The sequence below is a fragment of the Fistularia commersonii genome, chromosome 10, assembly GCF_037954325.1.
Source record: "Fistularia commersonii isolate RoL2024-O1a breed Wild chromosome 10, RoL_Fcom_v1.0, whole genome shotgun sequence".
Lineage (NCBI taxonomy): Eukaryota > Metazoa > Chordata > Actinopteri > Syngnathiformes > Fistulariidae > Fistularia > Fistularia commersonii.
Window position 1 is genome coordinate 16,810,760 of NC_141293.1, and position 16,528 is coordinate 16,827,287.

Here is a 16,528-nt window from a genome sequence, read left to right on the forward strand (position 1 = left end):
AGTTGTAGTTGTGTATTTTTTACCCTGACTGTTCCTGGATGTTGCCCATAGTCATCCCTTATGTTGTTGTTGTTGTCCACTTATCTGCTGTCTATTTATTCTTGGATTTAAAAAAACAAGTCTTGTTTTATCCTGTCTACTACCTCAGTATTTATATTTATACTCATTTTTATATTCATATTTATTTATTTATTTTTGACATTATAACTGTTACACTGCTGTGTAAAAGGAATGTCCCCAATGGGGATCAATAAAGTTTATCATATCTTATCTTACCCAATATCTACCCGATATTCCCACGCAATGTTCATCTTGCATGCAGAGATATAAAGAGCCCAAAAGAGTCCCATCAGTTTAAATACAATATTTTGTCCACTATCAAACAGTCTATTTATTCGTGGATTTAAAAAAAAAATTGTCTTGCTATATCCTTTCTTCTGCCTCTCTATATTTTTACTCATATTTATATTAATATTTATTTATTTTCAGGATGTATTTATTTTTTGGCTTTTTTTTTTTGGCATTATAACTGTTATGCTGCTGTATAAAATGAATGTCCCCAATGGAGATCAATAAAGTTTATCTTATCTAATCTTATCTTATCTTATCTTATCTTATCTTATCTTATTCTACTCGATATCTACCCAATATTCCCACACAATGTTATCTTGCATGCAGAGATATAAAGAGCCCAAAAGCATCCCACCAGTTTAAATACGGTATTTGGTCCACTATCAAACAGTCTTAATGGGGGCAGAGATTTCTCTTATCAATTTAAAGGCATGATACCATATTATGTTAACTCTTTAAATCTTTCTGTGCAATCCCAACCTCAATATTCAAGTCGTGCTTCTAACATAAACGGCCACTTGTGTGTCTCTACCAGGGAAACCAAGAGGTTACCAGCCGCCCAGAAGCGATGACTCAGCCGTTCACCCCAGCTCAGTACCCGCCTCCAGCACAGAATGGTATTCCTGCCGAGTTTGCGGCTCTGCACCCACTCACTGCACAGGACTACAGCGGGCAGAGCCGCGTCCCAGAGCACGCCATCACCCTGTACACGCCCACAGAGACGCACAATGAGCCAGTTGGCACTGACTGTGTCATGCCCGGCATCACCGCCAACTTGACAGTACCGGTCAGTGAACAATGTTATCAGCAGGCTGTCAGAAAGAAAAATATTTATATTTTTATTTTATTTTATTTTTATTTTTAGTTTTAGTTTTAGTTTTAGTTTTAGTTTTAGTTTTATTTTTAGTTTTAGTTTTATTTTATTTATATTTATATTTATATTTTTATTTTAATATTGCTTATCTTATTTTTAAGATTCAAGCCTGCTCACTGTTAATTTGCCACTTTATTATTATCATGTCTGTCATGTCTTTTGCTATTGTTTTTGCTCAATATTCCCACGCAATGTTCATCTTGCATGCAGAGATGTAAAGTGCCCAAAAGCGTCCCACCAGTTTAAATACGCTATGTGTTCCACTATCAAACAGTGGATTTGATATCCTTGGCTTGATGCCTTATTACATATGTAAGAATCACAAGCACAGAAACATAATCAAACATAAATGAATATACACGTTGTCATTCAGAGAGTTTCATGTAATGACAGTCACTATTGGGCAACAATATGTCATAATATTTTACTACCGATCGGTTGGTTATTTTTACGAACCAAAAGCAATGGTTAACTTTACGTAAACCTGCATGGCTTACGATCAACTTATGAGCAGAAAGGGCTTGCATTTATTCAAGTATCTGGGTTTTGCCCAATCTGCTTACTGGGAGTAAAAAAGTAAATTGGGATCTGATTCAACAAACTTCCGGAGACATCAGATATAATGGGATTTTGTAGTTCACACTCCATTGAATGATTCATTACAACAGTTACTTGTAATGAAATTAACAGTTCAAAAATCATGTTCTCCTGCAGAGTCTGGGGTTTGTTAATAACTACCAGCATTGTTTTCTTTGAGGAATCACACTTGACCAAGTGACCACGCAAGACAGTAACGCCGTGTGTTTCAACTCGTGTAGGTGTTTTGTGTTGTCATTCATATCCGGCCAATTAATTTTCCTTATAATTATAACTCCGCACTTTCTTTCATAAGCTTCCGCAATAAATAGTTTTGTTAGATACCAATCACATCTGGTTTTACGACGCCTCTTTTCCCGTCTCCGAGCCGGGACGTAACATAAACGGCAATAAATCTTTTTGTTGGGTACGTTTGTCTAGATTGTGTAGAGTTTGGGGCAGAGATGGAGGTTCTGGTGTTGTCAGTGTCGCCCGAACCGTCTGGAGCTGAAACGTGTGGGGTCAGTGGTTGCACCTCCTCTGTGAGGTAGCAGGCGGCTTCGTTGTGGAGGGTGAGCTTCAAGCTGCTCAGATAGCTGCTCCCGCCAGCGTGCAGGTCAAGGCACTCTTCGTTTTGCAGCGCCGGGTCTCAAACGAAGGCACTCCAAATAGCGTCTCGGGAAAAAGTGTGATCCTGCCGAGGTGAACAAGCCGGAGATCGGGGCGGATAAAGCCATCGGACTGCGGGTGCGGGAGTTTCAGTCTCAGAGGGAAGCACAGCTACCATCTGGTCCAGCTGGCGGCACAGATACTTGCCTCATATCGCTTTCGATGTGTCGTATTAATGCTGATTTTTGAACCTATAGATTCTGGTTTGCTGTCAAGTCGGTCTCCGTGGAAGTGAATGCCGATGCCGCGCCGGATGTTCCCGGAGACGGCCCTACGGTCAGGCAGACAGAGGCGGAAACAGCCAAAAGAAGCCTGATGTAGGGCCGAAGGGGCAATGTTCCTGTGCAATTGCGCACTGCTTGCACACTCTCAGGGCACAAGAAAACCTATCCAGCGCAGTGAGCGCACTGCAAATGAAATAGATAAACAACATTTTTTTCTGTATCATTTTGCCGTGTATCTCTGTGATTGACAGGTGTCCAGCCAATCATAGGATACGATGCAACTACGCTACGCAGCCAATCACGGCATTGAAAGTAATTGCGCACTTGCTCTTCCCATACACGCCATCTAACAATAAGGGATGCTAATGCTAACATGCTAAGCCCTTATCATGGCGAAACGAGCGGGCGGTGAATGCGATACGTCCACTCAGCAAACCAAAGTAAAAAAGAAATGCGGTTCTTTTAAGTTGGAATTTTAAGTTCTTTTTAAGTATGTAAGATTTTTTAAGTAGGTTAGATTTTTGTCTTTTTGGAATGAGAAAGGTCTGCTCTGCAAAACACGCAGCAAAGCTAAAGTAGTAAGCAAGTTTTCGGATGGAAAAATATGGACTAAATGGAAGCTATGATCCCAGGTGTGATACCGATGTGTGGCCACAGCGTGCACTTCTAATGTTATTCAGCTAGGTTGTCTGTATGGAAAATATAAAAAATATAAAAAATCAGAGGGAACATTGCCTCGGGGGAAACCTAAATCAGGGTAAATATGGAAAGATCACTGCAAAAAGTTTTCTGCATTGGCCAGAGACAAACCACTGTGTTGTTGCAACACTTCAAGATTAAATATTGGTTTGAGTCCGATTTAGAGAACGTGTTAAATGGTTATGGAATATAAATCCTTGAGGTTTGTACCCTTAAGGAGAGGTTGCTACAGCCACCCGTACCCACCCTCTTCTGTGCGCTTCAACTTGTCATGCAGATGTTGTGTTGTCAATTAGCTTTGGCCATTCCCCCTGCGCTGACTTATATAAAACAGGGACCATTTAATGTGACGGCTGGGGTGCAGCATGCTAAGGGGAAATGCCGTGTAGGTTTTTAACCCCAGAACACTAACGTCGGGTGATTTTCACCCACACAGTTCTTGTCATGTGATTTTCATTGTGTTGCCATTGTCTGAGTTTATGGGCCCTCGGGTATTAATTGTATGTTTGTTTCCCTCCTCCCATCGGCCCATCTATAAATTGATGAAAACTATATTTTATCCAGGATATTGTATTGGGTAAAATATACCCGACATTAGTGATGGTGTTACTTATTTTAACGTTTGTGTTAAAATACTGTTTCACAATATTGTGTGAAACCGAGGTGGCGCTGACTGTTTGTGGTTCCACCAGTTAAAGGTAGCGCTGATTTTGTTCCCTTTTGTTACTAACTGAGGACAGGAAGACTTTGTCTTTTCTTTGATTTGAACAGCAGACAACCTGACCCTTTTGCCCTATTATTATTATAACTCTGCACTTTTTTACACCTAGCTTCCATAATAAATAGTTTTATTGCTTACCGATTACATTTGGTTTTATGTTGCTTCCCTGTATCTTTACATCATAAAGAGGAAAGAAAAGAGATACAACTTAGAGAAAAACTTTAGAAAGTAGCCTAGATAGGCAAGTAACTTCATCACAAATAGAAAAAAAAAAAAAAAAAGCCTGCTTGGAGAGTTCAGAACAACACCAATGCCCTCTGATAAGGATCTGGGTCAATCTTAAAAATGGTTAATCACTCCTTTTCCACTATCATAAGTACCAGGCAGTAAAAAGTTACTCCTTCTTCATGAGCAGAGCAAAATCATCACGCTACTTATCATCTGCCAGTGTTTGATTTGAAGATGTATCATCCTCTCCAGCTGACATCGTCGCTGATACACATGAGAATTTAGAGTGAAATGACATTTGGCAGGAGGCAATGCCACTCCTATGTGTCTATTTGATCACATTTCATCTGTTCACCCTTTGAGAAGAGCAGAGATAGTATCCACAGAGACAAGCGATTGCCTTACCCAAATACACTTCTGGATATTTGCTGTGGGAGCCGCATAACCTTTTAGAAATTTTAAATGAATTAACACGGCATATAATGTTTTTTTTTTTTTTTTTTTTTTTTTTTTTTTTTTTTTGCATTTATGCTTTGTATCCAAATGCACTTGAGACAGCAAAGTAGGAATTTCACTGAACAAAATTAAAAAGATTGATTTAATAACCAGAATAGCCTTGTAAGCTCCTCTTATACATACATTAAATAATTCAATTTTGAATTATTGATTGAGCTCCCGCAGTCATTGATCCAATCCTTCAATCATTCACATCAAGTATGAATTCTGTACTAATCTTTGGCGGGCCGGATTAAAAAGACTAACGGGCCGGATGTGGCCCGCGGGCCGTAGTTTGCCCACGCCTGACATAGGCATAATCCCATCTCCTTTTTGCAATCTGACAATTGCTTAAACAAAGAAATCTTTGAGCAGGATTTGCTCCTGATTTCATTTCCTTTCGATTGCCAGTTGACATCTGTATTTTGATCGACTTCGATAAATGACCTACAAAAAACCATGAGGACAGGATATACTGTGCTACCATATTTTATTATAATAGCTTTCATAAAGAGAAAACACATTTGGAAAAGTAATAGCCTCAAAAAAACAGTTCTACCTGAACAGACAAGCTGCCACCACCATCAGTGATTAAAACTGTCACAAAGAGAAACAAGAGGAATTTGTCACTTACATAAGACAATTAATTTATAGGGAAATATCAGCATAGCATTTACATCATGATGGAAACAACCATAAAGAGCGCTTCCCATGGCAATTTAAGATCTAAAGCCACGCATTGACATCAGCCCACTCTGTATTTTCTGTTGTTACGTGCAAAAGAAGAGAAATTGAATTGGCAAGGTACGATCCCAGATTCGAAACTACAAGTCTTAGTTTTAACGGATTGAAAAATCGCAGTCATTGAGTAACTTAGTCCGTCACCCAAACTCCTTTTTCCTTTACCCGTCCAGCACACCACGTCTAGCACCCTCTTCCTCAGGGCCAGGAGATAGCTGCTACGCTAGCAGCTAATTGTGTCTTTTTTTTTTTTGTTTGTTTCCCTCCGGCAGACAGATGACGTGACGCAAACAGAGGCCTCTCAGCAACTGCAGCACTCGGACTCATTAGAGAAACAACAACCTAAAAGGTTGCACATCTCCAATATTCCCTTCCGCTTCCGAGACCCCGACCTGAGGCAAATGTTTGGGGTGAGTATCCTCATGAGGCAACTCCTGTTCAGTTTTAATAGCACTGCTCTCTTCAATACAAGGAGGATGACACCTTTTTGGGCGATGATAGGAGTTTTAATCAGGCCTTAGTAAGTATTTATAGAATGGAGGTCCATAAGCATTTAAAATGTTTACTAGTAACAATGATAAAGATGGTTATTGTAATATAGTTATTGCATACAGGAAAAAAATATATAAAAGCGCATACACTCATATCAAGTGATACAACAGTGTTTGATCATTAAAGATATACAGGTTCCCATCTTTTTTTTTATTGTCGATGAAAAATAATAACCCGGACGTCTGTGGGGAGGTCAATTATGTTGACTTTTGCAATCGTTTTTGACAATTAGGATTTAGTTTCAATGTAGTTGATAAATTCAAACAGCCGTTTGAGAAGTCACCTTTTTTTGTCGATCAATCCCTCAGTATTTTTATTATATTTTATATTTTTACTGTATATTTACAGTACATCATTTCATTTACTCTTTGGAATGTACTCTTTCCCTTTACAATTTGTCAGCTTGTTCCACAAACCGATTGCTGAGCCGACAAACGTGGCGGCCGCTGCTTCCCTGCAAAATACGCATTTCTATATTTTTGTTACGTATTGAATTCACTCAAATGTTCTTCTCAAGAATTCTCTCCCAAAAAGAATTTCTAATTCCTTCTCTTGTTATTCTCTGTCTGTATATATCTCTATCTTTTTTTCTCTGCAGCAATTTGGGAACATTTTAGATGTGGAGATTATCTTTAATGAACGTGGATCCAAAGTAAGTGAACTAGAACGTCAGCTGCCTCACTGCCGCGCTGCTTTACGAATGATCGCATTAGCGTGGTGGATTCTTCGGTGGAGAGTGGAAGAATGCTTGTCTTTTCACAGATCCTGTAGAACTGCATCTTTTTGTTTCCCACCTTTCGCCGTAGTTTTTGTTGTTGCACCATATAGTTTGACTGGTAAATCATTAGCCTGCTGATCGGTTGACTCTTGTTTCTTTCACATTGACTTTATCACACAGGGATAATTCAGGTCTATGAGTATATCCATAGAACTTGTTTATCTTTGAAACCCAAGAATCCCAAGTCAATTAAAAGTTTTTTTATTTTTTTTTATTTTATATAATTTTATTTTATATCATTTTATTTTATTTTATTTATCTATTTATTTATTTTTTTGCAGGAACCTGCACAGACATGGGAAGAACATGCAAACTCCACTCCATTTTTTTTTTATTTTATTTGTTCTAAAATCTTGAAAATTTCAGATCAACAATAGAGCCGTCCATCGATTTGCAAACTAATGGTAATAATTGAAGAGAGCAAAAGTTTTATTGTCAAATTCACTTATACCTGCAACACAACTTCAGTGAAATTTGACCTTCATAGATGAACCATGAGCAGAAGGCCAGCGGAGCAGTTATGGGTCCAGTTTCTTTCTCAACAACACTTTGACGTTGTTGGACGACCACAAATTTGCTACTATTTCATATTATACGTCAGAAAATTTAAAGGTAGTTGCAGGAAAGCAAAGACAAGTTGAAGAAAGGTTTTTCAAAGGTATCGGTATCGGTTATGTCCAAAAGCAGTTGTGCAATTCAGTCACATCTGAAGAAAAGCAACTGCTTGGGGAGTTTTGATAAATATTCTTCACACTTTTGTTTATTTATTTTTTCATTTAAGCTAAAGTCCCTGCAACTTCTTGCCAATAAATGTGTCTGATCCGTTCGTCTTTGTCATTTATGTCAGCCTCAGTGACAATTCTTAGAGCAAAACACGCAATTTGGGAGACTTTGTGTTGACAATGAAGTTTTTCATTCACCAGCTGCAACCCAGGACATGTTATCTCTTTACCAAGTGGAAAAACAAAATAAATCTAACTTTATGACCCACCTTTCTTTCATGTGACTTGATGGGGCAGTTTTTCCACACAAGTTAGATTCATCTTTTAACCAAATGTAATGCTACAAGCAAAGACAGTGTTCAGTGTTGAGTTTTAAAAGTGACAATTCAACCCACAATTCACTGCAGCATTTCATCAGCTCATCAATTCACGGAAATACATAATGACAGTTTTATCCCATTTACATATTTAAACCTCTATAAATCAGCAGTCTTCATTCATGGTTGACATGTCCTACAACCACATTAAAAAAGAATTATTGCTACTGCTTTTTGAGTTTTTTTTTTTGTTTGTGGGGGAGGGGGGGCGACAGAATTTTGTGATTTTTTTTTTTTTTTTTTTTTCTGGCAATTTTTTACATGTCCTGCCTGTCTAGATTTAGAATGGGGAAAAAAAATCTATAGACTTTGTGTTTAATTATTTTTTTCATGAGAAAAACTGAAAAAATGAATATTGATTGTGTCACATAGACATTTTATTCCATATAATAATGCATTTTTGAACCTAATTTAAAAAAAAAGGCCAATATAACTGTTGCCTGGGATTTTTTCTCATGATGTATATGTGCATGTTTATAGCTGTGACAGATGCCATCACTTATAAGGGAAATTAAGCCTCTTTATTTTTCACCTGATCAATAATAGGGCACAAAAAGCTATATTTTAAGTGTTTGTTTTTGTAAGATTTTCATGGCATGATCATAACTCCAAGGCTTTAACTAATGGCTGAGTTTGAATCCAGGCAGCTCAATTAATTTTTCAAACCTGTGCAAATTAACTCAAGTTTCTTAATAAAACATTTAAGCATTGCTTTCAAAGTTTAATAAAAAAAAACATAATAAACTCCATATACCTTATTGATGTGACTTGTTCAATTAGCATAACTTCTACACAAAATACATTTTGTTGGGAGAAGCCTTTTAATTGCCTTTATACCAAATTCTGTTTTTAATAAAGGAAACACTGAGGCAATTTTGAATATTTCCTCAGGTTCACCATCGATCAATATATTTTATGAATGCAGTACTTAGGCTACGCACATCATTAGCAGACGTGGTTTTAAATGATACATTGCTGATGCTTTGGCTTTTAATATTATATTGAATAAATATTTGGCCCCCGGATAAAGTAAAGTAGTTTGTTTCTGGTGTGGGAACTCTTTCCAAAACAACAACTTCTTGGTCCAATTATGTTACAAAAAAAGAACAAGAATTCAATAGAGCCAAATCTAGAATTGGTAACCCCATTTTTAAATGAATTATTCCTTAAATACAGATCCTAAAGTTGGCCTTACTGTTCCATCTTCAAGAGCACCAACAAAATTGTGGTGTATACGAGTACATCTCAAAAAATTATGAAAATTATACACTATTTTTTCCTTCACTCATTTCATAAAGCAAAACCCATATATTACATATATTCAATACACGTAAGTGAAATATTTCAGCCTTTGAAATTTTGATGATTATGGGTTAAAGAGAATTTGAATATTGTGGAAAAAGTCATGGTTCCTTCTGTTAACTACCTCTATCAGGATTTTATTTTCGCGCGGGGATTTGCAAAATGACCAAAAACTGGTGCAATTTGCTTTACTGGCCTGTAAACTTGTCTTACTTGAACGCATAGAAATGAACACACTTTTCATTCTGTTTAAAATGTCCTTTTTTTTTGTGATTTTGTATAATTTTCTGAGACACTGGCTTTTGGTTTTCCTTTTTTAAGCCATGATTTCAAGAAATGAAAACTTGAAATATTTACCTCTATGTGTTTTGAGTCTATACAATATATGGCTTTCACTTTCTTAAATGAATATTGAAGTTTTTCAGGATTTTCTAATATTTTGAGATTTACAAAAGCCTTAAATACTGTTCTCCTGATTCGACTTGGTGTCTTAGAGATAAGTACCGTTCGGTCTGTATAAAGGCTCAACACAAGTCTCCCCATCAAAAAAAAAAATATCATCAAACCCTCTATTTACACTTAACACTTAAGTTAAATGTTTTTTTCCCCATTTATAACAATTACATTCAGTTTTTTAAGTCTAATCTAAGACATCTGACTGTCTCTTTTCTTTTAATGTAATTAAATATCATTCACAAACAGTTCCTATCCCTTTTTGCTCGCAATATTTTGATTTATATTTCAATAATTAACTCCATATACCTCATTGATGTGACTTGTTCAATTAGCATAACTTCAACACAAAATACATTTTGTTGTAAGAGGCCTTTTAATTGCCTTTATCACAAATTATGTTTTTAATAAAGGAAACACTGAGGCAATTTGAAAATATATATCTATATAAAAATATATATATCGTTATCTATATATATATCTATATATATATGTAGATATTTTTTTTTTTCTCCCCATTTACAACAATTACACTCAGTTTTTTAAGTCTAACGTAAGACATCTTACTGCCTGTTTTCTTTTCTTTTAATGCAATTAACTATCACTCACAAACAGTTCCTATCCCTTTTTTTGCTCGCAATATTTTGATTTATATTTCAATAATAAACTCCATATTATATTTATATTTCATTTATATTATTATTTATTTCATGTATTAAATATATCCAGAATATTTCGACTGCCGTTGTATTTTACGTCACTAATACGGGCTCCTTGTTATTGCTGTGAAATACAAGAAATGAAAAGACTAATTTACAAGCACTTCTCCTCCTGCTGTGTTCAAAAGGCCTGTTTTAATCAGCGCTTTACTGAAGCCGACCGGATAATCATGCAACTATGATCACAGCAAACAGTATTTGTGCTTCCTCACATTCACCCATGGCATCTTTTCTGTGTTGTTTAATGGGGTAAAGCAGGCATATATTTGTTGGCAAAGCTTCATGAGGTCATGTTCCCCACAACCCCCTCTGATCGTGCTGTTTTCAGTCTCCTGATCCTCAAATTAACTGCTTTTTAATTTCTACGATAGCATACAACTCCACCCTGCTTGTTGCTGCTTCTCACCTCTCTTTCCCTTTCCTTCTCCCCTTCCTTTTTTTTCTTCTTTTTGGGTGTGTCCATCGTTTCTCTTCTCAACTGGTGGCTAAATGTCAGGGCTTTGGGTTTGTAACATTTGAAACAAGCGCAGATGCTGAGCGTGCACGGGAGAAACTAAATGGTACAATCATAGAGGGACGCAAAATAGAGGTGCTTTAATTTTTTCCCCTTCTCTCTTGCCTGTTTCTGAACTTCAACTTCACTATAATTCTTTGTTTCAGCATGATACTGCTGTGTGCGTGTGTGTGTGTGTGCGTGCGTGCGTGCACGTGTGCACATTTTTATCCGTGTGTGTGTGTAATTTTTGTATTTGGAATGCATGCATGCATTACTAGGTTGTATAATCAAGCCTTAGTGAAAGAGGTGGTTCATACATGTCAGCCTACACATGCCAGGTTTCTACCAATACCTGACAATGCAGGATATGCATGCCGTCATCTTCTAGATTTCTCTCAGACCCCACAAAGCTCATACATAATTTCACAATATTTGTTTAACCTGTTCTGATTTTTCTATTTTTTTTTATTTTACTGTTTCATTATTTTTATTTCTTTTAATCATTTATTTTGGAGCTAATTCTGGAGAAAATCATAGCATGACCTCTTTTGATTATTTTTATTTTTTTATATGTTCCTTCTTTTTTAACATCCATCTGTTCATCCATTGAATTACTTATTTGAGAGGATGCACTGCTTAACAATTCTTTTATCTGGGGTAAATCGGTGCATGCTTCTCCCCTTTTCTAAATAATGTTAAATAAATTGGAAACGATAAATAAATGTATGAAAAGATGAATGGAACTCACTCTAAAGCAGTGGTTTTCATAGTGGGGCTGTTGAAGGTCTATTACTGGCTTTAAGTCAGCTTTAAAACTGTCAATAAATCTGACAGAATTTCTAATTAATTCGATGTTTAGATGAAAATCCTTTCAGACGGATTAGGTGATAATAGTCTCATCATTTTTGAAAATTCCCACATGTCCCACTTTTTTCTCAGTATCATTGTGGTTAATTTGATCTGCTTTTTTTTTCTTCTGTACTTCATTTAATGCAACGGTAATTTCTTTACTGCTTTGATTCAGTTTCTATTTTTTTTTTTTTTTTTTTTTTTAATTGACAGACCATCATTTATCAGATAAGTGTCAGTTGCTATTTTTTTTATTTACCATGCATGAAATGAATGCCTGTGTTATTATTCACAATAATTTCTGCTCTTGAGCCCCCTTGTGAGACAAAAGCAAAACTATGGACATGCCTGCTTTAAAGTGTGGACAACATAAATGTATTATCTTTATTTATGAATGAATCTTTCTTCATTTTGGTCCGCCACCATCTTTAGGCGTCTTCAGGCGACCATTAGTGATCACAAGTCTTGTGTTTCATTGATTTTAACAGGTAAACAATGCAACGGTGCGAGTGATGACAAATAAAAAATTGACCAACCCGTATATGAACAGTAAGTCCTGAAATATATTTATATTTGTTTTATGTTTTCATGAAATACTGCCGACAATTTTTTTTGTTTTTATTTTCAGTCTCATCTCTGTTAATAAAGTAGTGAATAGATATTAAAGGTGTTATTTGTGATGCCATGTACAGGACTGCCTCAGAAAATTAGAATATTCTGATAAAGTTCTTTATCTTCTGAAATGCAATCACAAAAACAAAAATGTTCTGGATTCATTACAAATCAACTGAAATATTGCAATCCTTTTATAATTTTAATATTGCTATTATGGCTTACATCTTAAGAAAACTCAAAAATCCTATCTCAAAATATTAGAATATCATGAAAAAGTAATTTTTGTTTTTTTAATTGCATGACAGAAGATAAAGAACTTTATCACAATATTCTAATTTTCTGAGACAGTCCTGTATTGTTGCCATGTATCCAGTGCATTGAATTAACAAAGTATAAAAAAAAAAAAAAAAGGAATGTCATGTATTGTTTTTATTTAATCAACAACAAATTCAGACACCATTTAAACACTCGGCACAATTTTCCCATTTTTTTTTTTTTTTCCCCAACGAAACTGCTGCATGTTTTTGAACACTGGGAGAAAAACAACGCAGACAAGGGGAGAAAATGCAGAAACGTCCCCTTGTCGGAATCGAACCTTTTTCTGCTTTGAGGCCGAAGCGCGAACCGCTGCACCGTCAAATAACTGCAAATAATGGGATAAAAGACAGATACATAAACAAAGAAAAATGAATAAATAAAACTTGGAATCTTCAGGAAAGAGGGCATTTGTGGAAGCGTTTTATTCAATCACATAACGGTAGTATCCTTATATTCTATTCTAAATCCGTGAGGGTAGTCCATGCTCTGTGTCTGAAGAATGTATTGATCATTTTTGATCGGACAAATGCATGTGATTGGAGTGCACATTGGGGTTTTTTGATGTTAGCTAAGTTCCCATAAGTCTATATGATTTCACAATGATTCCTTTCCCATTTTTCATTTTTCCTGTTTTGACAGGCTGGAAACTCAATCCTGTACTTGGTGCCGTCTATGGTCCTGAACTGTATACCGGTAAGAGGCTCATTATTTCCACACTGGATCTGTTTTCTTTTGCTTTGGCTTTGTTTCCCTGCAATCTGACCTCTTCAATTTCTAAACCTACTAAATGTGAAGGTTTTCCTCTCAGAAAAGCACTGGCTGATGTAAGTCTCGGCCAGCGGCTCACCCATTGATTGAGTGCAACTCTACAACGGGATAAAAAAAAAAAAAAAAAATTTTATCGGATATTGAAGGCTGTTGCTAACAATGGATTCGACAACAGTAATTATTTCAGAGCTAACTACAGGACTGTCTCAGAAAATTAGAATATTGTGATAAAGTTCTTTATCTTCTGTAATGCAATTACAAAAACAAAAATGTCACACATTCTGGATTCATTACAAATCAACTGACATATTGCAAGCACTTTGTTATTTTCAAATTGCTGATTATGGCTTACGTCTTAAGAAAACTCAAAAATCCCATCTCAAAAAATTAGAATATCATGAAAAAGTTATTTTTGTTTTTTTAATTGCATTACAGAAGATAAAGAACTTATAACAATATTCTACTTTTTTTCTGATACAGTCCTGTATGTTAACATCTACTTGTCTGTGTGTGATGGAAGCCATAATCAGCAATATTAAGATAATAAAAGGCTTGCAATATATCAGTTGATTTGTAATGAATCCAGAATGTATGACATTTTTGTTTCTGTAAATGCATTACAGAAGATAAAGAACGTTATCACAATATTCTAATTTCTGAGACAGGACTGTAGTTAGCTCTGAAATAATTATTGTTGTCGAATCCATTGTTAGCCTCTGTGACCAGTATACAGCAGATAATCTGTATCTGCTGACTATCTGTCAGATAGCTGACAATCACACACACTCACATCACACACACGACCACCTACTCTGTTAATACTCCCAATTCCAAGTGTTCACCCATGTAGCAATAGATTATCAAATGTGAAAAGAGACAAACTGTGAGGTTTCAGGACTCTTGTGATCCTTTGCCATCGGAGGACCTCATTTTACCTGTTTTATTTTGCAGAGTCAACGCACCCCGAGTCGTGTTTTCTATTGATTAGATTCAATTCTACCATCTGTGACCAGTTTGGAAGCCTTTTTTTTTGTTCATTTTTTGGTTTGGATGACTGTAAGTTGCCCTGGTTTTCTCTTGTACCTTGGAGATTGTGCGTTTTTGTATTTATTTTTTATTTTATTCTATTTGCTTGGGCTCTTTTGTTTATATATTAAAACCACACACACATAACCCCCCCACTTTCGCCCCCTTTCTGTCCGTCACACAAACACGCTTCCCAAACAATGTGATAAATCAGGTGTGATGTCGTTCACCGCTGCAAGCAAAAGGCAGGAGGGGTTGGTGATTTATTGACTGATCATTTTTCGAGTTGTCTTGTCGTGGCACCGGAGTTTGCCAGGCTTAATTCTAGACATATGCTTGCCAGCTGGGTAGATGGCAGACATTAATAAGGGATTAATTTTGTGAAAGGAAACATCAGCAAGTATTATTTTTCTGACCATGGATGCAACTATACTGATTTTTTTTTTTTTTTTTTGGAGCAAAAAAACCAAAACAATTATAATCTGAAATTCATCCCTGCTGCTGTTGCTATATTTTTGGTTGGAGTGAAATGGGATGTAAAAGCAATCAATCACTGTTTATTGGTCCTCATTTCCGTTCAGGAGATCAGTAAAATAGGGAGCCATAAATCTTTTTCCTTTTTGATTTGCATTTTTTGAAAATGCCAACCTGCTGATTTCCATTTTACAGTCCTATTTTTTTCATTTTATATCATTTTCAACAGCATTAAAAACTAGTTAGCGTCACATCTTTCATGAAACTTGCTCACGTAGCCTCATCCCTATTAAATCCAAATAATAGGACATCCCTATAATGAATGAAATCCACCCCAAAAAAAAATCCCACATAAATGGATCAACGTAACATTGCACATTAAATATTGTTGATTGTTATTATTTTGAAAGTGTCATTCTAAATCCTTGAGCCATAAAGGAAGGTTACTTGGATTTATTTATTTTTATTTTTTTTTTCATTTTTTTACTTGGTCGGTTCATCCACAACTTGCTGTCCCAAAATTAGGAGCGGTAAATTCTGTCCCATTCGTCACAGTGAAGAACATTTAAATCTTCAATAGCAGTAACTGTGTATGGCTACTGTTTCCATTTGTGTCTATGACAGACTCGGGTATTTTACGTCCCGTTTTGCTTTTTAATCCGGCCCGCAAATCTGTTTTCTTTTACTATTTTGATGAGAAATTTCAATGAGTATTGAATTTAGAAACCCCGTATTTTTTCCTTTTGTTCAATTTTGTATGGATGATTACGTACAAAATGATGCTGCTGTATCTATATGATCTTTAATCATCTTAGAGTTGAAATAAAAAATGTAAATGTTTAAATAGCAATTTACAATGTGTTCAATTATCATGATACCTTGTTGGCCCGCGCATAAAAATTGAATAAGAAACGTGGCCCGCCAGACAAAATAATTGCCCACCCCTGGTCTATGATGACGACTCAGTGTGCTGTTTATGTATTGAAGTAAAGAAATATTAGATTTTAGATTGGAGTGCTGTTATATCCTTGTTTTAAGTTCATATGACATTTCACCGCAATGAAGTTTTCTTACACAAGCAACTGTGTAGATAATGTAATGTAATGCAATGAAAATGTAATTGCATTACAGAAGATAAAGAACTTTATAACAATATTCTAATTTTCCGAGACAGTCCTGTATGTAAACATCTACTTGTCAGTGTGTGTGTTTTGTAAATATTAAGCTCAGGACTCCTGATTCAATTTCAGTGGTTTTGGTCTCACATGAGTGTATTAACTGTTCCGCGCTCAGTGCATTTTAGCAAGAAGTATAAAAGAGATTATCCCTTGGAAAAAAAATCGGAGGTGTTATTTTGACCCCATCACCGCCACTGTGATTACCTGGATCATAACATATTAGATTCTGCATGACCCTGCTGTCTTCCAAAGTGAATATCTCAACATATTCATGCTGTCTTATTACAATGCAAGTTGTTTAACAATGTCATGGCAATTTTAAC

General features: G+C 35.9%; 1 protein-coding gene across 2 annotated transcripts in view; it reads left to right on the forward strand.

Annotated features, from left to right (window-relative positions):
* LOC147230629 (RNA binding protein fox-1 homolog 3-like) overlaps positions 1-16,528 on the forward strand; it is a 70,130-nt gene that overhangs the window by 40,664 nt on the left and 12,938 nt on the right. Inside the window, exons 2-7 of one of the 2 annotated variants that reach the window (XM_086154071.1) lie at positions 887-1,138; positions 5,851-5,988; positions 6,729-6,782; positions 10,978-11,070; positions 12,315-12,375; positions 13,399-13,452. In XM_086154071.1, coding sequence (XP_086010197.1) covers positions 887-1,138; positions 5,851-5,988; positions 6,729-6,782; positions 10,978-11,070; positions 12,315-12,375; positions 13,399-13,452 — 652 coding nt within the window. The remainder of the gene's footprint in view (positions 1-886; positions 1,139-5,850; positions 5,989-6,728; positions 6,783-10,977; positions 11,071-12,314; positions 12,376-13,398; positions 13,453-16,528) is intronic. The other variant, XM_086154072.1, reaches the window with a different exon arrangement.